The 12,501-nt window shown below is 41.7% G+C and overlaps 1 protein-coding gene across 12 annotated transcripts in view; it reads right to left on the bottom strand.

Annotated features, from left to right (window-relative positions):
* SRCIN1 (SRC kinase signaling inhibitor 1) overlaps window positions 1–11,800 on the bottom strand; it is a 712,759-nt gene extending 700,959 nt beyond the window's left edge. For 4 of the 12 annotated variants that reach the window (XM_089690015.1, XM_089690023.1, XM_089690022.1 and 1 more), the window contains exon 1: window positions 11,615–11,799. In XM_089690015.1, coding sequence (XP_089546141.1) covers window positions 11,615–11,636 — 22 coding nt within the window. In that variant the 5' untranslated portion in view covers window positions 11,637–11,799. Of the gene's footprint in view, window positions 1–11,570 lie in introns of all 12 variants that reach the window. The other 8 variants (XM_089690016.1, XM_089690019.1, XM_089690020.1 and 5 more) reach the window with 6 other exon arrangements.
* Window positions 11,801–12,501: the final 701 nt, after the last annotated feature.

Below are 12,501 nucleotides of genomic sequence, written 5' to 3'. Positions count from 1 at the left end.
TGGAATATTGGAGGTGCGTTTATATCTTTGTTATCCACTTATTCTTAATAAATTATATTATTTTACTTTATACATGTGCTTGGGTTTTCTGTGCAAGTCCACACATTTTTGGTCACACCTGATTCACAGGATACCAACACTTGGTATCCTTGACAGATATATAACATGTACAGTAAACATAGTGTTTTCTCTTGCAGTGAGCGATGTGCAATAGGTTTCTGGGCATTTTCTGAGTATGCACACACTTCGGATGTGACATTGTGTGTCATCAAGGGTGTAATTAGAACCTTTAGGGCTCCAGTGCAAGAAAACCACGAGGGATCTCCAGCTAGGGCCCTTCTGTCTGCTCCCAGGGAACTTCCCACTGATCCCTGGGCCCTTTACTCCCATCGCAGAGCCCTTTATTATGGTCTTGCAGCAAGACCTTTCACATGTTCTGCAGTGGACCCCCTTCCTGCTGTCTTAGCCTCTCCCCCCATGGTGGGGGAACGCCAGGGCAAAGTTGCAAATGTGACGTTTGCGACCCTGGTAATTTTGCCAGTACGCTCCATCTGTGCATCAGATGTGATGTTTATTCACTTGCGAGATGTGATGTCATAGGTACATCTATCCAGCAAGAAATACTGCATATTACGGCGTAAGTAAGGACTGCCTAGTTAGAGCCAGTAATTGTTTGACTTTGTTACCCCATAAAAGGAGAAGTATAGCCAAAACTCTGTGGATCACAGGAGTACAGTTCATTTTGCACTCTTGTGACCCGTTTTCAGCTGACAGCGGGCTAAAGTCTGCTGTTGGCTGACTTCACTCTGCCTTTCCAGGCTTGGCTCAGCCTATCAGCGATCTGTCGAGAGCCCAAGCCAGCCCTTCTGCCCTGTTCACAGCCCAGCGCTCCAGTGAGTGCTGGAGGGGCAGATCAGAGAGCCAAAGACAGTAACAGCTCACTGCTCAGAGTGGAGGGGGAGAACTGAGTGATCAGTGGTGTAGAGCTAGCAGGGGACAGATGCTGCATCCCCCTAGGTAAGTAAAAATGTCCCCTACTTCTCTTTTAAGGCAATTCAATACTGTTATCTTTGTTATCATAATTTCAGGTTCAGTATCAATGCTTACAGCCACACTGCTAACAATTGATACACATAGCAATATACAGTATAAGGTACATATTCAAGATGAAAAAAGACAATAGTCCTTCTAGTTCAATTGAAAAAAAACCACATACACAAATAGAAAACCCCCATATACACAATTCTATAACCACAGTTGATTCAGAAGAAGGAAAAAAAAGCAGTAAGCATGATCCAATTCGCTCCAGTGGGGGAAAAAATTCCTTCCTGATCCCCCAAGAGGCAATCAGATATTCCCTGGATCAACTATAGAATATAGTTAGAGGGTTGTGGCAAACCATTAAACACTGATAAGGGTGCTTACAGTTGTCAGACTTTTAATTGTTTATGAATTACCTGTATCCCAAAAGGATACTAGTGCATCTATTAATCCTGCTCTCCGTAGACTGATAATGCTGCTGTTTCCGTTCCTCTTCCATTGAGAGTGGAGATACCCAAAAACAGGAAATATGTTGCTGGCCGAATCACCAGTTAAAAATACAGAAAAAAAACCACAGAAAACTAATTCAGCCACCACATTTAGATTGGTAGTATACTCATTAAAAAAAAAAGTTTCCTGCTGCAAGGTAATATCATAATGTGCTAGTGTGCATTGCATTGTAGCACATTATAAAAGACTTACCTTAGAATGAAGCCTTCCATCTTCACCCGGACTTCCTTCTGGGTTCATGGGCTGTGGCTGCTTAAATGGCCAAGCCGCCAATGACATCACTCCCACGTATGCGCACGCGAGTTTTGGCCAAGGAAAGGCAAGGGTATGTCATTCCTTCAGACCGCATTTGCCGGTATTATCACTGGCTTCTGCTCCTTAGTTCACCGTTTAGGAGAGATTCATTTTACCTACAGGTAAACTTATAATAAAGCTATGTAGGTAAACGTATACAAAATGGCTTTACTACCACTTTAAGGATCGGTATGCTACAATATATTAAATTACTGTTTTTGAATTATGTATAATTTGACAATAATTGACAGGTAACTGCTCCCATTTCCAGTCAAATTGCTGCAGCAACTTTCAGCCCTACCTCCTTCCTCCCGCAGCCTTCTGGAACACATCACAGGTTGCAGAAGACTGCAAGACCATTCACAAAGTGCAGTGCGGCTCGCGCATGCACAGTAGAAAACCAGCTGTGAAGTCAGCAGGCTTCACTGCCAATTTCCCCTACCTAAGATACTAGCACCTGCACCCGAAGATGATTGACAATTCGGCTCAGGTGAGGACATCACTGGATACCTGGACAGGTAAGTGCCCTATTATTAAAAGCCAGCAGCAACAGTATATGTAGCTGTTGACCTTTATTTTTTGGGGAGGACTGGAGCTCCGGTTTATTTTCATATTCCTTGTACTGCTGCTGTTGCATTGTGGAATGTTAACCTTGCGTCATTTCCTGCACCTAGCAGTGTGCATGAGCCAAAAGTAAATTAATATATATAATATATAAATATATATATAGATGGATAATTATATTTATTAAAATAAGCTAAAAGCAGGCATTCTTACACTCAAGAATCATCAGGACTTGTGGAGTAAGCAACAGGCATGCCACTTTATTTTCATTATTTGCTTGCGCTTAATATTGCCAACAAGTATTTTTATGTAATAGTTCATTAAATGATATCATGGGTTTTCATTCAATAAAATATTCCTCACCCCTGACAGGTGTTAATTGTGAAGTTCTAGGATGTGTCTGTGGAGCAGACAATGGAAACATGTGAAGTGAATCTAAAACAATGTTTCAGGGTAAATGACTGATTCATGAGAAATGAAGGTTCTTAACAAGTAATTACGTAATGTGAATCCACATCTGCATGATCTTTATATAGGAACCTCATGTTTTGATGAGAAATTTTTTTTTAGGTAAAAGAACTTAAAATAGCACATGCAGTTTATTGAATGTACCCCACATACTGCTTTTCTGATAAGCTAGAGTCCACTAGTACTATTTATATACTGTTTCTATGATGCTCGTGTCGCAAGACTTTAAAATAGACCTGTCACAAACCTGGGCAAATCAAAGCTTTATACATAAAGAAACTGCTGCCGCTTGGGGACACAGCAAGCATCCACTCCTTCCCAACTCCTCCAATGCCACAGCTTTGCCAAGTTGAAATATCAGAAAACAGAGTTCAGGAAGATGATATATCCAGACACCGCTGCCGCTAGGGGAATTGGCTTGTAACCAGGCTCTTCTCCCTCCTATGACTTAGCAGCTGCCCAACTGTCAATAGGTGACACATGCACACAGAAGAAGTACATGGGCAGAGATAAAAAATTGGGAGGTTTTATTAGAGAACGCACATACGATTGATCAAAATTGTCTTGATGCGTTTCGTACTATGATGCTTAGTAATAAGACATTAACTGAGAGGTTTTCCCTCACCATCCTCACAACTTTTGAAATAAACCCCCATTTCCTTCTTCATCATTGTGAACTCTATTTTCCTTATGTTTCTTACAATTCAAATCTATCACATAATGAATCAATCACACCACAAAATTGTAAATATATACTGCTGGACAGTGGAGTAAAAATAGCAAAAGCAGCCCACATGGCTGCTATGGGGCCTGGGGGTGGAAGGGGGCCCTTTAAGGAGGGCTGTTGAGGCAATTTAAACATTTTCACTGAGACCTTAAGATCTGATGTATTAAAAAAAGACTGGTGGTTAGCTGGAAAATTAGTGCTAAAAGTTAATTCCCTGCACTGATACCCCCTCTTCCCTAACAGCACTTGTCCGCAGGAATGGTCTCTAGTAATGTACTGACAGCTCTCCTGCTACCTGCCCTTGATTTGAACATACTCTAAGATCAATGACAGTAGGGACGTGGCCAGGTTAGTCCCATCAACATTTTTCTATGGGGCCTTACCTGATGTGGAAATATAGTATTCGCAACTTTTTTTTGCAAAAATTGTCTTTGACACATATTCTACTTCCTGAGTCCCCATATTGGTCAAGAAGGCCTTTCATTACATTTAGACTTTAGCAGTTTGTTGTCATTTAGAGGCAGGAGCATTTAAAGGCAAAAAAAACCCCACTGCCAGCGTGTTCAGGGGCAGCAGCATTTTAGCAGAAAAAAAGATTAAAGTGCCTAAATGCAGGGCTCAACAAATCCCAGGCACAAGGTTGCCATGGCCACTATAAATTCTGTCCTGGCACCTGGGATTTTGTCAGCCACCCACATCCGCTGACCGCTCTGTAGCCGTCTTTCATCAAGTTCTGGGCGGGCGTCTATTGACATTCTCCCAGAATCCCCACCTCCCCCCGCATGCCCCGGGGCATGCACTGGGCACGATCTGTGACCATTGTGTCGTTCGGACACGGATGATCACAGATTAAGGTAAAGGACCAATCATAGCTGATCACAAGTAAATAAATGTCAGTTAGCAGCATTTTATTTCCTCAGTGCAGTCACATCAGTGCAGCTTATCAGTGCCCATCAGTGCAATATATCAGTGACCATCAGTGCAGCATATCAGTGACCTTAATTGTAGCATATCAGTGCCCATCAATGTGGCCTTATCAGTGCAGCCTCATCAGTGCCAATCAGTGCAGCCCTGCACCCCATCACCACACATCAGTGAAAAAGAAAAATTACTTATTTTCAAAATTTTATAACAGAAATTAAGAAAGGGTGTTTTTTTTCAAAATGTTTGGACTTGTTTTGTTTGTTAGCAAAAAATAAAAACCCCAGTAGTGATTAAATACTGCCAAAAGAAAACTCTATTTGTGTGAAAACAATTATAAAAATGTAAAATGAGTACAGTGTTGCATGACAGCGCAATTGTCATTCAAAGCGCGACAGCACTAAAAGCTGAAAATTGGCTTGGACAAGAAGGGGGTGAAAGTGCCTGGTATTGAAGTGGTTAAAAAAACTGGCTCCTATCTTTTAGAACTGGCTCCTAGATTCAAAGCAAAGTTGTCAGACCCTGTCTGCATGATTATTCTGGGTAATAAAATGGATTGATGCCCAATATATTTACAAGAATACAGCTTTAGGTGCATTGTTGACCCTACTTTCTGAGCAAAAGCCCAGTGTGCAAGAGGCCTAACTGCTCTAAAGTGTTCTTGTCGATACAAAGTGCAAATGTAAGGCTATTGTTTGTCCTGTTTTTAATGACATAAAAAGAAATTAAGAAACAAAACAAATGAAAATATGGTAAAATAATCGTAAAAAATAGAAATAATTAAAGAAAAAAAATAGAAATAATTAAAGAGAAATCAGCAGCAAAATAATAGCTTGGGAGAGAAGGGGAGGAAAAAGGCAAAAAAAAATATAGAGTACTTCTCTATACCATACTCATACACTATTAGATATTCCTATGTTCAGTCAGTATGCTGAACAAAGGAAAAAAAAAGCAAAAGATTCCTCTAGGACTCCAGTGTATGGCCATCTTAGAATCAGAATGATGACGGCTAAATAGTCTTTTTAATTTGGAACTTTAGTCAGCAAATGAAGTCCTACTAGATCATTTCAGGCTGGTTCCTTTTGCAGGTATAAACCTGAAAAATGAAAAATAAGAGCCTATACTGTTCATAATCCAGTAATACACTGCTCCCTCCACCCCTGCTTTGCACATGCTCAGTTGCTCTCTATTTTTCAGAACTGTACTAAAAATCAGAGCCACTAGAGGCCGGTCTGCTGACAGCCTTAAAATTTAATGCTACTCAGCGGCTCTTGGCTTCAGCAAAATGGCCGCCTCCAGCAAGATGAAAGAGGAGCAATGTTGGAGGCACACACTAATTTTGGTAGCATAATTTTTAATGTGTCGTGTATGTTCCTTGCTAAAGAACATTATTTTTTATCAAGTTGTTCTGGGTAAAGTTTGGCTTTTTTTAGATAACACAGGAAGTGTGCAGAGGACACAGGACAGCTCATGATTTCAGGCAAGATCAACAGAGCCGATTATGACTAACTAATTGGTTAACACAGTATATTTATTTAGTTTTAACTTGCAAGTTTCCTTTAACTAAAACCATTGGTCACTTCCTTGACCTGCTAGGAATGAGCCAGATGTAGCAATGTAGCAGAATATCATGGCTACATTGTAAGGGCTCATATTGATGGGTCTTGTTTTCCCTTGGTTGCAGGGCAGCAGAATGCCATTGCCGTAATTGAGCAGTACACATGGCAGTTTCATTCGACCTGCTTTGCATTGCATAGAGGTTCTTTAGATGCAGCATGTTAAAGTGGTTCTAAAGGTATGAGTTTTTTTTACCCTAATACTCTCTGCATTAACCACTTCAATACCAGGCACCTTCACCCCCTTCCTTTCCAGGCCAATTTTCAGCTTTCAGAGCTCTAACACTTTGAATGACAATTGTGTGGTCATGCAACACTGTACCCATATGACATTTTAATCACTTTTGTGAGAAAGGTAGAGCTATCTTTTGGTGGTATTTAATCTCCACTGAGATGTTTAGTTTTTTGCTTAAAAAAGACTGAATATTTTCAGTAAAAAAAAACCTTTTTTCTTGTTTCTGTTATAAAATTTTTCAAATAAGTAATTTTTCTTCTTCGCTGATGTGCACTGATATGGCTGCACTGATGGGCACTAATGAGGCTGCAATGTGGGCAGTGATAAGGCTGCATTGATGAGCACTGATAAGCTGCACTGATGGTCACTGATGGGGAGGCACTGATGAAACTGCACAGATGGGCACGGATAGGCGGCACTGATTGGCACTGTTATGCTGCACTGATGGGCAATGATATGCTGCACTGATGGGCACTGATTAACACTTATGGGGCTTCACCAATGATCAGAGCTCTGATGATGAGTGCCCTAATTATCAGTGTAAACCAGACACAGCTTGTGATGAAAGGATAGGCCGATAACTGGCAAGTCTGTTTACTTGTAATCAGCTGTGACAAGACAAAGCTGATCACATGGTAAAGGGCTGTTGTGATTGGCCCTTTCCCCTGAACTGTGATCAGCTGTGTTCAGAGGACACAGCAGTCACAGAGCGCACTCGATACTTGCTCTAGGGTCTGGGCCCTTGGGAGGATGTCCATGTATGCCCTTCCAGAATTGGACAACCGTGCTGTAGCCATGTTTCAGCTATAGCAGGTGGTTAAGGGAAAAAACCTCCATAATCAGTTTCCCCCCAGCCCTCCTTTAAATAGTAACCTAGGACCTGGTTGACCACCACTGGTCTAAGGCACTTCTGTTAGCTTACCCCACAGACATACACTCTACTACCTTTAAGGATAAGTAAGCAAAAACCTCATATACATGTGTTTGCATATTTTAGAGGTGGGCAAAACCCTAATTCAGGAACTCATCTGTTAGATCTAGAACCAGCAGCATTTTGAACCTACTAGCCATTTTAAACATTAAAAGCTCAATTCTCTTCCCTCCCACCTCTCCCTCTCAGCCCCCTCTAACTAGCTGTTGGTATGCAAAAAAAAAAAACTATCCAAATGCCCGTTTTATTTACCACAATCCCACAACCCTTCTTTCATCCTCCATTTCCTTCCTGGGGTCCACGCATTCGAGGTGGATGAGAGAATCATTTTGCTGTGCTATTGTGTTCTGATGGTGGGAAACTTCCCTACCTTAAGAATACAATGATCAGTAATAATAAAAGTCTGTATCACAAAGTGTCTGGTAAATACCATTTTCTTGTCCAGTGAATGTGCTCTTACTGGCCTCTCTCATTGGACTGGGGAAAGTCAATTGGTAGGGCTTAGTCCTTAGCTCAGAAAAATCAGGCCCAAGCAAGAAAGTGAAATTAGTTTCAAGGAGGCAGCTATTGTACAGGAGGGGTTTATGGATAACAAAGTTATAGCTGAATTCTTGGAAAAAATGTGACCCTTGCAGTTGGGATCCCGTCGCACCGCAAGAGTTTAATGGTCACCTTCTGCGAGAACATGCCGATATACTTACCTTATCCTTCACGCCTACTGGCTTCCTCCCAGCTGCACAACCATTACCAAAAAGCTGCTTCTCTTCTCCATTCCATCAGTCACAGGCATTCCGATAACACGTACAATGCAGGAGCAGTGGTCAGTTTTTATTTTACCAGGAGTTCAACATTCCCACCTTTCATTCTGTTTAAAATTACTGTGAGGGTCCCTTTAGGAACCCTTGACCACTAACTACAACAGAAAAAGTTTTCCTATAGTTAGCCAGCTGTGGTATTTTAGATACTAACACTGGTGCAACTGTGCATAGTAACCAATCTGCTTTTAGGTTCCATATTCAAAGGTCAATTGAACAAGTTGAAGTTAGATGCTGATTGGTTACTAAGCACAGTTGCACCAGATTCTGTGTGCACCATTTTGAATAAATCCCTCCAACTGACTAGCTACCTCTTGGGATTTGTCCACCATGACATACTGGGGTTGATTTACTAAGACTGGAGAGTGCAAAATTCGGTGCCGCTCTGCATAGAAACCAATCAGCATCCAGGATTTTTTTGCTGAAGCTTAAAGTGGTTCTAAAGGCTCGAGTTTTTCGTTCCATGCATGAAGGTAAAAAACCTTCTCTGTGCAGCAGCCCCCCACTCACTTTCCTCATTGGCTGAGACGGAAAAAAGAGCCATTGGCTCCCACTGCTGTCAATCACAGCCAGTGAGCCAAAGAGAAGAGAGACTGAGCAGGGCTGAGCTGCTACTCCATGTGTGAATGGATATACGGAGCAGCAGGTGCCCCCACAGCAAGCTGCTTGCTGTGGGGGCACCCATCAGGAGCGAGTGGCCAGGAGTGTCGGAGGGGGACCCGAGAAGATGAGGATCTGGGCTGCTCTGTGCAAAACCCCTGCACACAGCAGGTAAGTATAAGCATGTTTGTTAATTTTTTTTTTAAATAAGCCTTTAGAATCACTTTAATTGAACAAGCTGAAGAAGGAAGCTGACTGGCTACCATGCAGAGATGCACTCTCCAGTTTTTGTAAATTAACCCCACTCTGTTTGTGCAGTACACAACACTAATGTCACCACACACATTACTGGCCCATGCTATCCAATTTCTAATTCAATTATTATCTTGGTTGTTATACTACATACAGATTTTAACACCATCACCACAGGTACAGCTTTTATAAGAGACAAGTGAGATATGGCGTCACGTTTAAAAGAGACACAGAGACCCCAGGTATAGGCATCAGGTGTAATTCTATAGACCCCTGGTGCCCAACATGCAGCCATCAGGCCACATGCAGCCCTCAGGTGTTTGAAGTGTGGCCCTTGGGCAACAGCAGTCAGTAGTGGGAACCTTTATTAACAGCTATCACTAGAAGTGTAATGTAGCATGTCCCCAGTCTCTGACTGTCTCCTACAGTAATGCCTTTGGTCTCCAACCACTTATTTGGTCTCTGACCATTTCTCCTAGTAAAGCTTCTTTCAGACTTGCAGCACTGCTTACCACCCTCTGAAAAGGGAACGGGGGTGGATTGTTTTTCAGTAGGTTATATAGCAAAGGCTGAGAGGCGTACAGGAGGAGCTAGTGCTGCCTCCTGAATGCCTGTTTTTTTTTTTACTTTTATTTTTAAATTGTCAAGCAGAAATTTTATTTTGTGGGATTGTCCTGCAACTACAAGCCTAGTGGTCAGCTTGCGGTTGAAGTGCAGCCTCATATAACTCAATGAGCAAGTTTGACAGTACCTCCAGTCAAACTCTGCACCAAAAGTCAAAAATGCAGCAGGCTGTGTCATCTGTGCACCCATGTTCAGCTGTATTGTTACAACTCAGGTGGTGAAGGGGGGCAGTAGGACCTAGGCCTTTGCTGTCTGTTTTTACTGCCCTCGGCTGACCACCTGAAAGAGCCCTTTGTCTTCAGTCTATGATCATCTTCTGTAGTATTACATATGATATATATATGCTGCCCTTTGAAGATATCAGGGTCCACATTTGAGCCCCCTATATCTTCTAAGTGGACAACCACTGCTGTAGACTACTTTGCTAGCTTGTTTCTCCGCTGTGTCCAGTCTCATCCCATATATAAAACAAAGTCACAACTATAACAAATCTAAGGCTTCTATTTAGATGTACTCAGAATAAATCTATTGTCCTACTGTTTATAGAGCGTACCTAGTATAATTATAATTATTATTACATGCAGTTATTGGTTTGTAGTATTCTTGAATAACACCAGCAGGCGATATAAAACACTGTCTATGCCATAATACAAACAATGGGAGTTTCACTGATCCCTTCTTCCAAATATCACATTATCTTGCCCATTACCAGAGCAGAGGCCTTTTTTATGGGTACCCTGTATAAAGAAAGTCTGGATATTTCTGAAAATGTCGCTGCTGTGTATAGCAACCTCCTCTTTTCCTACTGTTCAATCATAAGAAAAAGCCCTGACTTTTGCTGGTTGCTAAGGGCCACAGATCCTTTCTGCTCAGACACATCTATATGTGAGGCCCTGTTTGATCCTATGTAAACTTAAAGAATGAATCACACAAACTTACCAGCATCAAAGAGGGGGTCACCAGGCTGCTTTGCATAGACAGTGCATAGAAAATGAATGTGAATGTAATTGAAAAATACAAATCTTCTGCCTATGTTAATATGTTTTCCATTGAAAAACCAACAGGATTACACATAAATAATGAATAGAGGCATTAGTAACGGTTTTAGGAGCTTGCAGTCTATTTCAAGGTGACTCTCCGATATGGGTCACGAAGCTGCATAAATCAGACACAATGAAGTTGATTCCTGGGGGGAATATCGGCTCTGAAAGGAAATCTCTCACAATCTTAATACCCTTTGTACACACCTCCAAAGCTTCTTTGTTTTCAGCACTGAATATTCAAAAACCGTAAAAACGGGTTAAAAATGCAGCTGATTTGTTCCATACTAATGGTGAATGATCCCGGACCATTATTCACTTAATCTAACCACACATTAGAAAAACACATTAACATTGCAGGTGATTTCATCATGCAGTGATGAAGGAAAAACGTCAGTGCAGCGAATTTGTGTCAATGAGGAGTATATAACAATAGTCATTTACAAAGCATATATAGAAGACACACTGCTGGGCGCTAGTCAATGACCACGACTTATTACGCTACCCTTCAGAGTCTTAATGGCTTGGGTTAATTAGGCATATTGGCATAACAATAGCACACATACTCTGGGCACAAGCTTGCAGACAGAGCTCTATAGCTTGCATTTCCGTGCAACAATGTTGCCTGCATACGGTTTCTAGGGCAGAGAGCTTCCAAGTCCCAAGAGCCCTGAAAGCCTTTCTCGTTCCTTATTCTGACAGCTGCTTTTCCATTCTTGCCTTGGCTATGGTCTCCATCGTAAGAAATCAGAACAGCAAACACATACTACCTTCCCCATATTATTGTGTCTGAAAAGCATCCCCTTTCCTGCAAGCGTCTCAGCATCCCCATCTTCTCCTGCAAATCTGTGCAGAGGTGAGCATCTGCAGCATCATCAGCTACCTTTTTGACTGCCAGCACCCATCTGCTTAACACACAAGTAAAGAAATACCTGCTACTTAAGAATGGATGCACAATTTTGAGGGGGTGACATGCCTTGAGAAGGTGTGTTGCCCATGTTGCTCCCTTTCTTTCAAGCTTCCTCTTAGCGAGTCGATCAGGCCCTGGCGAGCATTGAGGTGGGAGGTGTGTGAATGTGAGAGAGGGAGAAGGAGATGGAGAGAGGGTGTGCAAGTGTGTGATGATGTGCAGGGGAACAAAACAGGAAGAGCTCAGTCTCTCATGATACATTAATGGGCAGTGATCATTCTCCCTGCTCTCTTTCTCTTAAAGGATCCTACATTGGTGATCAGGATAGGTGTCTGGGATTAGGCAGGCGGATTATTATGCTAATCGGCGTCCTGGATATATGGGTAGAAGGGGAAGGGACCAAAAAAATTAAAATTGGCACTCGTGAACATGATATAAACCCATGGGATTCCCTATAGTAACCTCCTCCCACCTCCTCCCACCTTCATACAATGAAAAAAACGCAAACTGGAAGTGAATATCTAGAAATGAACATCTATTGTAGGCGGAATTTGTTGGCTTTTAACACCTCAAATGGCTGTGAGCTTTGTGGTCACCAGAAAACACAAAATCTGATGGGAATGATATCTGTCTTGTTAGAGCAACATTGAAGGAGCACACAAAAAAGGAGGTAGATGGTAAGGCTGGCCATTATACAATTTTCTTGAGATTTTTGGTTTAGATTTACCAAAAACCATGTAACATGAGGTCAAACCTAAACAACACTTTCAATTGTATCCAATTAAGCAGGCTCTTGCACTACATAGTTGAAGGTAAATCTAAAGGAAATTGGGCTGAAAATTGTGTATGGCCAGCCTTAAGATGATAAATCCATTTACCGATGCAGAAAATAAGGATTTCCAGTATTGTCTATATTGTCTATTGTCTATCTTTTGATTGTATAATATATATAT

This window comes from Staurois parvus, unplaced genomic scaffold, assembly GCF_062004578.1.
Source record: "Staurois parvus isolate SC_StPar_1 unplaced genomic scaffold, SC_StPar_1.0 ptg000511l, whole genome shotgun sequence".
Lineage (NCBI taxonomy): Eukaryota > Metazoa > Chordata > Amphibia > Anura > Ranidae > Staurois > Staurois parvus.
Note: the sequence above shows the minus strand (reverse complement) of the source record. Positions and strands in the feature narration are given on the sequence as shown.